Source organism: Malus domestica, chromosome 11, assembly GCF_042453785.1.
Source record: "Malus domestica chromosome 11, GDT2T_hap1".
NCBI lineage: Eukaryota > Viridiplantae > Streptophyta > Magnoliopsida > Rosales > Rosaceae > Malus > Malus domestica.
In genome coordinates, this window is record NC_091671.1 from 7,462,714 (window position 1) to 7,477,481 (window position 14,768).

The window sequence follows — 14,768 nt, forward strand, 5'->3', positions numbered from 1 at the left end:
AAGAAATATTTATAGAGAACTAAACCTAAGAAACTCTAACTCGGATGGGCTTGGCCCAAATCCTAAACTAACAAGTAAAACCTAAATACTAAAATAAACCTAAATACTAATATTTTCCAACACCCCCCGTCAAACTCATGGCGGTACACGACATGGGTTTGCCAAAGTAGATGTGGATGCAAAACTCCAAATTCTAGTGCCGATGCCGATGTCGATACCGATGTCGATGCCCATGCTGATGCCGATGCCGATTTCCATTCCAAGTTCAAGCTACCATGCCCAATGCAAGAATACACAGGCCACAAAACTATAAAAGATTACAAAATAATAAGAATATTATTAAACAAAGGAGAATGCCGAAACAGCTACAGAATCCCAAAAGACTACATTGTGAATGACATGTTTCTCAAAGTAAATTACAAGAAATATTTATAGATAACTAAACCTAAGAAACCCTAACTCGGATAGACTTGGCCCAAATCCTAAACTAACAAGCAAAATCCAAATACTAAAATAAACCTAAATACTAATATTTTCCAACAATATAAGGATACGTTAGATAATTCACTCTAATGTGGATCCATAATCCATCATGTTCATCTCACATTTTAACACAACAAATGACGACATGGACTGAATCCAAGTCCATTTTAATTGATTGCAACCTATCTCATAACCCACCAAATGGAGTTTTAGAGTTAGCTCGGCCAATTATTCTCCGAATTTTTGTGAACATATTTTTTTATTTGTCCGTGTATTTTAATTCCATTTGCATATCTATTGTAACATGGAATAAAAGAATAATCTTTAGTGAATGAGATTCATGATAGTTGAAGGATGCCGTGCATGAACCTATGTAATGAGACTAAGTACTGATTTGGTGCTGATGTGTTTTTATAAAAAGTGGGTATATTTTTGTGAACATATTTTTTTATTTGTCCATGTATTTTAATTCCGTTTGCATATCTATTGTAACATGGAATAAAAGAATACTCTTTAGTGAATGAGACTCATGATAGTTGAAGGATGCTGTGCATGAACCTATGCAGTGAGATTAAGTACTGGTTTGGTGCTGAGGTGCTTTTATAAAAAGTGGGTATAAAAAAAGCTGAGCTCAAAAATGTGTTTGGTAAACACTTAAAAACAACTTATTTTCATAGTTTTGGGTGAAAAAAAATGTTGAAAACGTGAAGCAGCAGAAATGAGCTTATTCTCATAGTACATCAGAAGCAGTTTTTTTTTTCAAAGCACAACAATACCAAACTAGCCCTAAGGGCAGCCGATTGCCAAAATATTAACAAATGAATAGTAACATTGCTTCACCTCATACAAACTTACACGATATGACTGTATGAGATTAGAAGAAAATAAGCATAAAGAAATAAAAGGAACTTTGTGGCCGACTCACAAAACTTTGTGCTAATAATCGAAATCGTCTATAAATATAAATAATTCTTGATGATCATCTCTGTAAAAAAAAAAGCAATTAAAATTAATATCATTTAGTGAATCAATTATAACAAATAGATAGACAGTTTATAATATTTTTACCAAATTTGTCCATTTGTTTATATAGCTTATGACTGAACGATCTTAGTTTTAATTAACTTTTTATAAAACATCTTTACAAAATAATTTATAAAATAAACAATTTCATTTATAAACTCGAAAATTTTGTGAATAAACTGCAAAGTACTTTAATTCCTCCTCAATCCTCGGGGAGTCAAGTAACTGAAATAACGGAATGGGCTTAGACCCGGCCCGCAAACCGTGAAACTCTTCCAAAAGTTTTGAAACAATTGTCTCTTTCATTTGGGCCTACGGACCGTTAGAAACGTTTTCTACACAGCCAGCCACCGCCTTCTCTCTCTGTGCCGGATCGAAACCATCACCGAGAGAAACCGCCGTGCAGAGGCTGCAGCGAGAGCGACCGAGACGGAAACTACCGTCCTTACCTCGCCTTCGCTCCGCCATGGACTCCCGCCACGCAACTCTCGGCCGACGAACGGTACGGATCTCATCGCCATCGTTTACTTTCCTTTTCTCATTGAATATTTGCATTCGAAAATACGTAATTCTCCTTCAATTTTGTTCATTTTATTTGAATTTTTATCAGTTGGAAGAAATTCGCCAAAAGCGAGCTGCGGAAAAGTTGAGCAAAACTTCGTCGGGACCCGATCTCAGCAAAATCTCGATTCCAATCGGTTCGCTATCTTTCTTTTTTTTTGTTAAATTTGAGATTTTTGTATTTTCGCTGAAGTTTTTGATTGCGCAGATAATGGAGGAATGCGAAAATCGGAGAGCGCGAATCGGCTCTCTGAGGTAGGAGCTGATTTCTTCATTCATTATCTGTTGAGAAAAGAAAATTTTCGGAATTTTGTTTTTAGCGAAGAAGGCTTTGGTGTATTTAACACAATACGTTGAAATGAAGGAAAGCTTATTTATTGATATCCCCGATAAGCTACAAATATGTACATATACATGAGTCAAAATAAACACACAAGAGGGAGCCTTCACAAAGGTTGCTTAGGAGAAGTCTCAGCAGTCGGTAGAGCCCCAGAAAGAGAAGGCACCGGAGGGGGATCATTTGGAGCCTCAGTACTGGACAGAACCCTAGAAGGAGGAGGCATCAGAGGTTGATCATTTGGAGCTTCATTACGCGGTACAGCCCCAGAAGACGAAGGCAATAAATGCCTTTGGAACAAACCCACAAATCTATGATGATCAAGTAAAACCTGACCATCAGTTTCCTTCATCTGGTTAAGCTTCCTCTTCATGTTTGTAGCATAGTCATGTGCGAGCCGGTGCAACTGTTTATTCTCATGCTTGAGCTCTCTAATCTCCTGTTTGAGACTCATCACTTCAGCCGCCAATGATTCAACTTGGCGGGTTCGAGCAAATAGGCGTTGGGCCATATTAGACACAGAACCTGCACACTGAACACTGAGAGCCAGCGAATCCTTAACAGCTAACTCATCAGACCGTTTGGAAAGTAGTCTGTTATCTTTGGGAGTGAGAAGGTTCCTGGCCACCACCGCAGCGGTCATATCATTCTTCATCACGGAATCCCCAACGGTAAGAGGACCAGTTGAGGAGACGAAGGATGGGCGCCATATGTTGTCTGGAGAAGGCGGGGCTGCCTCTTCAACAAGGTTCAAGTCAAAACGACGGTCGGAGGAGCCAGACATTTTCAAAGGTGTTGAAGAGAGAAGAGGTCGGACAAATCAAGATCTTAGAAGTGCAAGAATGAAGCTTCTACTGGTGGAGATTCAAGTGTGCTTTGGAACTTAATGCCAGCCTCTATAAAAATCTGCACTCGACGGAGCTTCAGAAATCGAAGAGGCGCCTGCTCAGAAATCGAAGAGGCGTTTGCTTTCTCAAAAGTTGGGCTGCTTAGAGATCACGAGGGTTGATCTCAGAAATCGAAGAGCCGTTTGCTTTCTCAAAAGTTGGGCTGCTCAAAGACCACGAAGGCCGATCTCAGAAATCGAAGAGGCGCTCGCTTTCTCAAAAGCTGGGCTCCCTAGAGACCACGAGGGCCGATCTCAGAAATCGAAGAGGCACCTACTTTTCCAGCCTTGTCAGCACCTGTCACACGCACACTCAGCTTTGCAGAAATTATGGGCATTCTGTCAAAGACTTCTGGGGAAGTAGAAAACACATGAATCTTACTGTTCAATCACCAACTTCCCACACGCAACAATAGCTCATGGGTACCACAGATAACTTTGCCAAAGTTCTCTGCCAAAGTTGAGCACGTGAAGCTTGCAGCTCCCACTACATCGCTCTGACCAAGAAGGGTAAAAGAATAGCAAAGAAACAGCACTAACAAAGTTTAGACCCATAAATTTTGAAGGTCTAGCTACCATATTATTACCCACAAGGGTAAAGGAACAGTACCACTGCTGGATAATTGGAAAGTCCATGTATGTCAACCTCTGTGCTTCGTGGCAAGGTAGACTAGCAAACATGCCCAACCTTTACTCACATTCGAGAAAACACTCCCAATAAGATTGCTTGCTCCAAAATCGAAGAGGCACCGTCCTCCGAATCTAAAGAGCCAGACTCCCAACATGACTACTTTCTTAAAAATCGAAGAGAGGGTAAAGGAACAGTACCATTGCTGGATAATTGGAAAGTCCCTGTGTGTCAACCTCTGTGCTTCGTGGCAAGGTAGACTAGCAAACATGCCCAACCTTTACTCACATTCGAGAAAACACTCCCAACAAGATTGCTTGCTCCAAAATCGAAGAGGCACCGCCCTCCGAATCTCGAGAGCTACTCTCCCAACATGATTACTTTCTCAAAAATCGAAGAGACACTGCTCCCCGAATCTCGAGAGCCAGACCCCCAGCATGATTGCTTTCTCAAAAATCGGTGAGGCACCGTTCTCCGAATCAATCGAAGAGGCGCTCGCTTTCTCAAAAGCTGGGCTGCTCAGATACCACGAGGGCCGATCTCAGAAATCGAAGAGGCATCTACTTTTCTAGCCTTGTCAGCACCTGTCACACGCACACTCAGCTTTGCAGAAATTATGGGCATTCTGTCGAAGACTTCTGGTGAAGTAGAAAGCACATGAATCTTACTGTTCAATCACCCACTTCCCACACGCAACAATAACTCATGGGTACCACAGATCACTTTGCCAAAGTTCTCTGCCAAAGTTGAGCACGTGAAGCTTGCAGCTCCCACTACATCGCTCTGACCAAGAAAGGTAAAAGAATAGCAAAGAAACAACACTAACAAAGTTTAGACACATAAATTTTGAAGGTCTAGCTACCATATTATTACCCACAAGGGTAAAGGAACAGTACCACTGCTGGATAATTGGAAAGTCCCTGTGTGTCAACCTCTGTGCTTCGTGGCAAGGTAGACTAGCAAACATGCCCAACCTTTACTCACATTCGAGAAAACAGTCCCAACAAGATTGCTTGCTCCAAAATCGAAGAGGCACCGTCCTCCGAATCTCGAGAGCCAGACTCCCAACATGACTACTTTCTCAAAATCGAAGAGAGGGTAAAGGAACAGTACCATTGCTGGATAATTGGAAAGTCCCTGTGTGTCAACCTTTGTGCTTCGTGGCAAGGTAGACTAGCAAACATGTCTAACCTTTACTCACATTCGAGACAACACTCCCAACAAGATTGCTTGCTCCAAAATCGAAGAGGCACCGCCTTCCGAATCTCGAGAGCCAGACTCCCAACATGATTACTTCCTCAAAAATCGAAGAGACACTGCTCTCCGAATCTCGAGAGTCAGACCCCCAGCATGATTGCTTTCTCAAAAATCGAAGAGGCATCGTTCTCCGAATCTCGAGAGCCAGATACCACAGACCACTTTTTCAAAGTGCTCTGACAGAGTTAAAACATGTGAAACTGGCAGCTCCCACTACCGTGCTATGACCAAGCAGGGTAAAGGAATAGCATTACTACTTGTTGTTAGGGAAACTCCTATATATGTCGACCTCCATCCCAACGGACAGGCAGACCTGCAAAAATGCTCAACCCTTCATCATATCTGAGAGGGCACTCCCAACAAAGCCTTTCGAAATATTCAGCTTTCTTTTCCCCCGATAATACCTCTGCAAACAAGCTATACTAGAGCAAGAATATCTCATATCATCAGGGTTAAAAGCAAGAGTATCCCATATCATGCTTTTTCCTTGTTTTTTCTTTTGGCCTTGTTTTTACCTGCAAGACAAGGAGAAAGAGAGCAATATGTCAGCACTTGGAATCAAGCTTCCAGCCAGGAACTGACTGCCTGGAACCCCTTACCTGATTACTTACCTGGCATTGCTCTCGAGTACTCATCTTCATCATCTTATGTTTCCAGGGAAGATTCCGCATCTGCTTGAGGAACAGATAGGGCAAGTGCGAAGGATACAAGGAAGCATGTGGAGACAAGCGTAACAGCACACGTGCCGATACATCCATTACTCTGTCAAAAGCAAAAGTATCCCATATCAGCAGGGTGGAACGTACTCTAGATTTGATGGACTTGTTTTGACCCTCAAATTCTTCAGTCGACCTTATACTCTGGAGGAAACCAGAAAACCCTCCAGCTCAGTTCAAGAATAAGCCTGTGGAAAGTTACTTCTTCAAAAGCAAAAGTATCTCATATCATCTCTTCTCATTTTTCTTCTCTTTATCCTTCATGCTGCTGCAAGATGGGGAGAAGGTGAACAATCAGTCGGAGCTCTGATTGCTTACCTTGTCTGTCACCTCTTTCAGCAGACCCCCTAGCTCGGCGACTTGGGGGACTCCTACTACATGGTTTGTATCGCGCTTGACCAAGCCTGAAACTACAAGTAAGCTTCAAGTGAAATTGATACATTACCTTGTGCATCTCCACCAGTTAAAGATACCACCCCTGGATGGAGGAAGAGTACTTCCAGAGAAGATGCCACATCTACCTATGAGACAGATAAGGCAAGTCAAGACAACACCACACTCCGATACTTAGAAGTTTCGTGATTACGAGATCATTCTCCCACAATATTTCCTAATGTCATTTGTACTAAATCATTCACTCGTACTCACTAAAGGAGAGCTTGAACCTATGTACTTGTGTAAACCCTTCACAATTAATGAGAACTCTTCTATTCCGTGGACGTAGCCAATCTGGGTGAACCACGTACATCTTGTGTTTGCTTTCCTATCTCTATCCATTTATATACTTATCCACACTAATGACCGGAGCAATCTAGCGAAGATCACAAAAAGCGACCGTTTTCGTTACCTAGGATCTATCTTGCAAGAGAACGGAGAATTAGATGGAGATCTCAACCATAGAATACGAGCTGGATGGAAAGAGTGCATCCGGCATGTTGTGTGACCGTCGTAGGCCACTGAAGCTCAAGGAAAAATTTTATAGGACGGCAATAAGGCCAGCGATGTTGTATGGCAGAGAATGTTGGGTGGTGAAGCATCAACACGTACACAAAATGGGTGTAGCGGAGATGAGGATGCTTCGTGGGATGTGTGGGCACACGAGAAAGGATAAGATTGGGAATGAGGATATCCGAGGTAAAGTAGGAGTAGCCGAAATTGTAGGAAAGATGAGAGAAAATCGGCTCTGGTGATTTGGACATGTGCAAAGAAGACCGACTGACGCTCCGGTTCGAAGATGTGACTACGGGACAGAGGTTCAGGGCCGAAGGGGTAGAGGAAGACCTAGGAAAACTTTGGAAGAGACTCTAAGAAAAGACTTAGAGTACTTGGATCTAACGGAGGGCATGACACAAAACCGAGCGCAATGGCGTTCTAGGATTCATATAGCCGACCCCACTTAGTGGGAAAAGGCTTTGTTGTTGTTGTTGTTGTTGTTGTTGCCGAGAAAGTTTTAGTTTTAATTCCCATGTATATGTGATTGCTGGTGCAGAGCGACGTTAGTGTTTTGGTTGCCCAGATAAAAGACTTAGAGAAGAAAAATGCGGAATTGGAGGAGCAAAACAAAAACTTGGCTTCCATGGTAAGACTATTGTTTCTGTAGTTTGCTTGTTTGATTCTTAGTTTCGATTTTACGAGGGTATTGGTTTTCTTTCACGATCAATTTTTTGATGCGCAATTATTTTGCCCTCTTGATATTTCAGCTTGAAACAAAGGAAGCCGGGGGCGATGTGCTGCAGAAACGTTTAAATGATCTGGTAAATGTGACACCTTTAAATATCATCACATTTTTTTCCCAGTAAAGAGTATGTCTTTTTATGCATTAATGTATTCTCAACTCTATCTTTCCATATTTTATGTCTTGTCTTCGTTTCATGGTCCGTAGAAACAATGAATGTGCAGCTATAGGAAAGAAAAAAGGGCATTCCTTGTTAACTTTTTCAGCCTATTCTCATCTAATACTTTGTGTAAATTGCAGGAGAAAAACACTGTACCGTCTTTGAGAAAAGCTCTCAAGGATGTTGCAATGGAGAAAGATGCGGCAGTTGTTGCACGGGTACTGACCATCTATATTTTAGTTGGTGTTTCATCTCACTTGGTTCATTCTGTTTTATTTCACTCTCACAATTTGATTTCTTAATGTAGGAGGATCTTTCAGCCCAGCTTCGTACGCTCAAGAAACGGTTAAAGGATGCAGAAGAAGAACAGTATCGAGTATGCAATTAGTTTCTCTATTAAATACCTTTGGAACAGTATCTTTCTATGCTTTTCTCACTTGTTGTCTTGCAACAGGCTGAGGAAGATGCAGCCGCTTTGAGAGCTGAACTGAATATGTTACAGCAACAAGCAATGAGTGGTTCACTTAGTGCAATGAACTCAATTTCTAATTCACCAGATCAGATGCAAATGTTAGAAAAGGAGCTGGCTAGCTTAAAATCTGCGTTACAGGTGATAATTTGTTTGTTGGAATATTTGTAGTTTCCCAATTTCCCAACTGGTGCATTGTTTATAGGTGTCCAACTGTGGTAAATTTCTTGTAGCAAGAGTCACACTTGAGGCAGCAAGAGAGACAACAATTAGCAGAGGAGCAAGCCCGGGCATCCACCCTTACATCTGTAAAGCAGGAATTGGAGGAAAAGCTTGCAGCTATGTCTAGAAAGGCTTCAGGTACCAAAACCATCCAAATGTACATTTCTACACCATAAAGAATTTCAGAAAATCTCCTTTCAGATGTTCAAGTTATAAAATGGAGAGGACTTTAGGAAGCCTCCTTTAAATCTTGGGGGCCGCACGGTCTGATGTGAAAGAGGCTAAGGAACAAATGTACATAAACATTGTTGGTCTAGAAAAGTCAAACAAATTGACCGTTATTGGCCTGAATTTTTCCTCTTAGTAGTTTTTTCTTCTTGTTTGCATATTTGGCACTATATTCATACTTCCTCTATATCTAATTTAAGATTCATAAATGGAAATCCATGGCGGCTCATGGGTTCAGTGTACTTGGAGTCGCAACTGGAAACCCTTTTGGCTTCTGAGTTCTAGATTCCAAGTAAAATTGTTTAGTCTTGAATACCATCTATGGTGTTGCAATTCCCCATATCCCGTTTACGCTTCTGTCAATTTTGTTGTTCTATTGGCCTTCCATGATTCTTTTGCTGCATGGTGGCATTTTACAAAAAAGTTAGATCTTATGAATGTTGTTATGCCCGTGGTTCTTGCACTGCAGAAGTTTCAGAGAAAGTGGCTGGCAAGGAATTTTCACTCGTAAGTCCATTTCATGATGACCTAGAAATTTTACATTTGTCAGGTTTAATGAGTTCCTCTCAGGAGGCACTGTTACTATTACCATAATATGAGTGTCCTCTCTTCCCGTTGTTCCTTAATAAATTATTAATTTTATTTACGGGTCAATGCATTAATGAACAGGAAGACAAGGAGAAACTTGAGAAGCAGTTGCATGACATGGCAGTAGTGATTGAGAGATTGGAAAGTAGTAGACAAAAACTTTTGATAGAGGTTATCTTTGCAACACTCTCTTTTATAATTCCAATAGGAACCCTTTTTAATTTTTGGTGGTGTATTTGTCTTTTGGCAGAAAACTCACTTTTTGTACTTGGTGGCAGATTGATTCCCAATCTTCGGAGATAGAAAGGCTTTTCGAGGAAAATTCTGATCTCTCGAATTCTTATCAGCAAGCAATGAGCATATCAGGGCACTGGGAGAATCAGGTAATTGTCAATGGCTTAGCACAGAGATTGACAGAATGTTGGCTATATGTAAAATTATCCAGTATTATTTTTTTCTAATAATATGTCTTTCTTTGGTTTCTCATTAAACAATTGCCAACTGGATACGGAGGTCTTACCATTTACTATGCTTGACTAGCGAATCTAACTAATCTGGTTCATGTTTGCAGCTTTTGTATTTTCGTGAAATGTCTTAATTTTTGGCATGTGAATATGCAGGTGAAAGACTGTCTTAAGCATAATGAAGAGCTCCGTGCAACTATAGATAGGTTGAGAACCGACCAGTCCAAGGGGTTACTAGAATCCCATGAAGGCGGGGCCAATGAGACTGGTTCAGCTGCGTATACAACTGAAGTTCTCTCCATCAAGGTTAGTCAGCTAGCAGAAAGAAGTTTTATTCATTTGTTTTTTGATATGAAAAAAACTATATTTGAACTTTCCATGGTGCTTTGATTAAAGATTCAGGATGGGGGTCATTTAGCTTTCATTAATTGGCATCATTTTTTGAGTTTCATCCGTGCTTTTATTTGTAGGATCAACTTGCGAAAGAACAGAGCAGAGCAGAAGCGTTATCAGCTGAAGTATTGCAGCTCTCCGCACGACTCCAACAAGCTACCCAAGCATACAATGGGCTTGCACGCCTGTAAGCTCCCTCTCCCTCTTTTCCTCCCTCCGTTTTCTTCTTATAAGTTTCGTGCTAACATGAATTTCATCCGACGAGTTGCAGCTATAAACCAGTGTTGCGAAACATTGAAAGCAACCTCATCAAGATGAAACAAGATGGCCCCATGACCGTGCGGTGAATGCAAAGGCAATCAGCTCAACCCCCTTCATACTAAAATTGGTTAAAGTAGCACAGTTTTCTTTGTAAAGTTTATGAAACGCATTTGCTCGGCGTTCTTCGCATATCAAAATGTTCACTAGGTAAAGAAGCAGAAGTGTCTAGTCTGTGTTTGGAAACAGGTAATCTCGGAAGGCTCGAATCACGAACATAAGAATGGTAAATTCATACTTTACACATCACTTGTACACGGCATTGGAGCCTTGCATTCATATAAATTTATCGTATTGTAGGATGAAAGCGTGACTCGCCTGAGTAATGCTACACTTACCACATTTGTACCGCCTCTCTAATTTGTGTATTGTATCAAGTTCCGGTTTCACGTATTCTACTCCAGTAGTAGTAAGACCATTATACCCCTCACGTCTGAAGGCAATAGTTCTAATCCCTTTGGCCTCAAGCACAAAAGAATACAGTATACGTCAAGAGATTAGCTCTCTCGGGTAATCCTGTAACTTCATTTTCCTCATTTTTTCGCTCCGAAATGAAAGAACGTAAGTCGAACTTTTGTTGTTGTGCTTGCTGCTCAATTAGATAATAAAATGTGTGCCACTGCCAACCACCAGTCCGTTAGGTGACGAAAGGGTCGAAGACGGAGACGTATTCGTTTTCTTGTGCTATAAGCAAGTGATTAACAGCATAATTTTAAAAATAACCACCTAAGCTATCATATGCTTTTGCTACTAGCTAGTCTTTGCTACAGTTGGAAATGTAGCTAGATTTATGTGTTTAATTTTAAAACTTGTCATTGACTTGGGTGGTATATCACAGCAACGGTTGTATTAAAATGTAGACCAACAAATATCAATGCTTAAGAGTTGGTATAGAGAAAAAGGCAAGTGGTGAGCAAACTCGTAAAATAATGAGGATCGAAAAACCTGCAAGACTTTCAATTTCTAACGCTGGTGAATTACACGATGCTAGCTGGGGAGGCTGAAATGTCTCTTTGAGTCTTCTCGATCCCTGTAGGGTGTACTGCAGTGGCAAAGCCATCAGTTGGTCCTCTTTCTTGAAAAAAAAAAAAAAAAACCAACAAATATCAATGCTTAAGAGTTGTTATAGAGAAAAAGGCAAGTGATGAGCAAACTCGTAAAATAATGAGGACCGAAAAACCTGCAAGACTTTCGATTTCTAACGCTGGTGAATTACACGATGCTAGCTGGGGAGGCTGAAATGTCTCTTTGAGTCTTCTCAGTCCCTATAGGGTGTACTGCAGTGGCAAAGCCACCAGTTGGTCCTCTTTCTTGAAAAAAGAAAAGAAAGAAGAAGAGCCTACAAGACTTTCGATTTTTATCGCTATTGTATGTGCAAGTGTGGTAAGCTACATCTGTTTTTTTTTTATATTAAGTTCAGGACTAATGTACATGATGTTTAAAATAAAATGCCACAATCCACGCTATTGTATGTGCAAGTGTGGTAGCTACATCTATTTTTTATATTATGTTGAGGACTAATGTACATGATGTTTAAAATAAAATGCCACAATTCAGGAACAAACCACATGGCTACGAATTTAATACTAAAACTTGTATAAATTTTGGGGTGTGTTGTCCACACACCTCATTTTACTTCCTACACATCCTTTAATAATTTATGTCCGTTGATCTTCTTCAATTCATCCGATCCAACGGCCGAAAATTAAGAAGGTATGTGAGAAGTAAAATAGGGTGTGTGGATATCACACCCCTAAATTTTTGGTACCACCAACGGGCTAAGCTGTTAAATCAAGTACTAGTGGTTGTTGTCGAGAAATTTTGATAGGGAATACCGTCAAGTGATGTACATCACGTGTTATAGTATGAGTAGACGATACAGTTAATACATGTATGTTATGGCATATGATATGGTGTTATATTGTGAATGAATTGTAATACCATGCTATATATGTTATTTCAGTGTTCTCTTCCCCCTATAGTTCTCTCATTTCTTACCACATCTTACGCATTAAATTTCATTCATAAACTACAAAAATGGTGGAAATTAGAATTATTCCAGAAAGTGTGGGAAACCTATGGAACAAATGGAACCTCCGACTCCTGGTCCTCTGCAGCCTATGCTTACAAACTGTCCTAGTGGTGTTGGGAAGCCGAAGAAAGTACAGCGCTAAAACTTGGATCAGAATCGTCATTTGGACAGCGTACTTATCAGCGGACTGGGTTGCTACTGTCACGCTTGGAATGATATCCAGCTTCCAAGTAGACGATCAAGAAAGCTCCCCACATCCAAACAACCATACCATTATGGCTTTCTGGGCGCCATTTCTTCTCGTGCACCTTGGCGGTCCAGACACCATCACTGCTTACGCGTTGGAGGACAATGAGCTTTGGTTGAGGCACCTGCTGGGTTTAGTTGTCCAGGTTGAAGTGGCTTTTTTCATCTTTTTAAGATACTGGACGCCGAGCACGTACCCCCTCTCATTGCTAGCAATACCAGTATTTGTTGTTGGACTTACCAAGTATGGAGAGCGGACTTGGGCCCTGCGGTCTGCAAGCAGTGGAACATTGCGTGACTCCTTGCTCCCTGCTCCGAATCCAGGTCGTGGTTATGCCAATTATGCAGCTGAATATAGCGCTATCAAAGCTCGAGGAGATGAGGTTGCAATTGGAAGTACAGGTGGTGAAGGTATTTTTCGTGTTGGGCGGATCAATCCTGTTATTTCCGAAGCCAGATATCTCCACGAAGCATTTGAATTGTTCGACCTCTTTAAGCGCCTTTACGCAGATCTCATCCTGGACTACAATGATCGCAATTGCTGCAGTGAAGTGCTTCAGGGTCATTCACCGAAAGAAGTCCTCAAAGTAATAGAGGTTGAGCTTGGTTTTGTTTATGATGTGTTATACACAAAGGCAACTGTTGTGTATTCTCGCCCGGGTATTATTTTTTGCTTCATCAACCTTCTTTGCTCCATTTCCACACTTGTAGTCTTTGCCTCTGTTGTTGATAAGCATTTTTATTCCACCGTTGATATAACTCTCACCTACTTATTGTCTGCCGGAGCCATTGCTCTTGAGTTGTACGCCATCATTGTACTAATTTGTACAGATTGGACACTCCATTGGTTAAGCAAGCGGACGCACTCACTTGCTTCTCGTGTCTATCAAGCAATCTCTTCCTTTAGATCAAGCTGGGGCTACGACAAAAATTGGTCTGAATCCGTGGCACAATACAATCTCATCGATTTTTGTTTCAAAGAGAATCCCCCGAAGTGTGCTAGAATTCTCAAACTCCTTCACATCTATGACATGTTAGAGAAATATTGGTACACAGCCAAGGAGGATGTCCCTACTGAGATGAGAGAGCTTATTGTTGCGCAACTCCAAGATGCTCAAAGAGAAAATGTTGCAACCAGTGAAGTCTTGGATTGGAGAGGCACTCATGCTCTTCAAAAGAGTAACTGTATCGAAAAGTTTGGTTGGAGTGTGGAAGAAGCTTCATTAGACCAAAGCATTCTTCTATGGCACATTGCAACAGATTTATGCTTCAACAATGATCTTGAAAGTATAAATCAAGATCCATCTCTAATTAGTTCCAAATCCAAGGTGAGCAAGTTGTTCTCAAATTATATGATGCACATTCTCGTCTTCAGCCCCTTCATGTTGCCAGAGGGAATTGGGCAGATTAGGTTTCGTGACACGTGCACAGAGGCCACAGAGTTTTTTGAAAAGAGAAGAGAAGTCATAACCAAAGGGGCAGGCCATGCCAGGCAGGTTTTGCTTGAGGTGAACACGGAGTTAGTTCCGGCAATGGTGATTGGTGATAGAAGCAAGACAGTGTTGTTTGATGGGTGTAGGCTTGCAAAACAGTTGATGGCATTGGAAACCGAGGAGGGAAAGAGTAATGAAGAAAAATGGGGGATAATAAGCCAAGTGTGGATAGAGATGTTGTGTTACGCAGCAAGTCAATGCAGTTGGAAGGAGCACGCGCAACAGCTTAGGCATGGAGGAGAGCTTCTTACACATGTGTGCCTTCTCATGGCAAATCTTGGTTTCAGCCAACAGTTTCAGATCAAACAAGGCACACCAACAGTAACTCTTTCTGCTATTAGCAAGCAACCCTAGCTTCTGCTTGAAAACTTCTCCTCAAGTTCATGTAAAAAGAAAAATATAAAAGAAGTGTAAAACATTTAAGAGAAATTGGCCAAATGATCAATTTTCAAATTCTAATAGCAGAAATGGTCAGTTTTTCAGTATGTCGTTGATTTATAATATTTATATATGTTGTCAAGTTGTCAATATTTCATTGTTGTGTTATCAATACTTGATCATTATGTTGTTAATATTTAATTTTAGTTGT

General features: G+C 41.0%; 2 protein-coding genes across 3 annotated transcripts; both read left to right on the forward strand.

Moving 5' to 3' along the window:
• The first annotated feature begins 1,737 nt into the window (after nt 1-1,737).
• Nucleotides 1,738-10,801, forward strand: LOC103447685 (uncharacterized). Of its 2 annotated transcripts, none has more exons than XM_017335589.3 (15): nt 1,738-2,008; nt 2,117-2,204; nt 2,276-2,322; nt 7,381-7,470; nt 7,592-7,645; nt 7,867-7,944; nt 8,034-8,102; nt 8,181-8,336; nt 8,429-8,555; nt 9,115-9,152; nt 9,315-9,404; nt 9,512-9,616; nt 9,854-10,003; nt 10,168-10,277; nt 10,362-10,801. In XM_017335589.3, exons 1-15 carry the CDS (start codon nt 1,973-1,975, stop codon nt 10,435-10,437), a joined length of 1,314 nt encoding a protein of 437 aa, XP_017191078.2. In that variant the 5' UTR covers nt 1,738-1,972; the 3' UTR covers nt 10,438-10,801. The 2 variants fall into 2 exon arrangements, with proteins under 2 accessions (XP_017191078.2, XP_028944168.1); XM_029088335.2 differs by having other exon boundaries at nt 1,821-2,008; nt 9,118-9,152.
• A 1,644-nt stretch (nt 10,802-12,445) lies between these two features.
• On the forward strand, nt 12,446-14,533 carry LOC103447684 (uncharacterized). The gene has a single exon (XM_008386872.2). It carries the CDS (start codon nt 12,446-12,448, stop codon nt 14,531-14,533), a length of 2,088 nt encoding a protein of 695 aa, XP_008385094.2.
• The last annotated feature ends 235 nt before the right edge of the window (nt 14,534-14,768 follow it).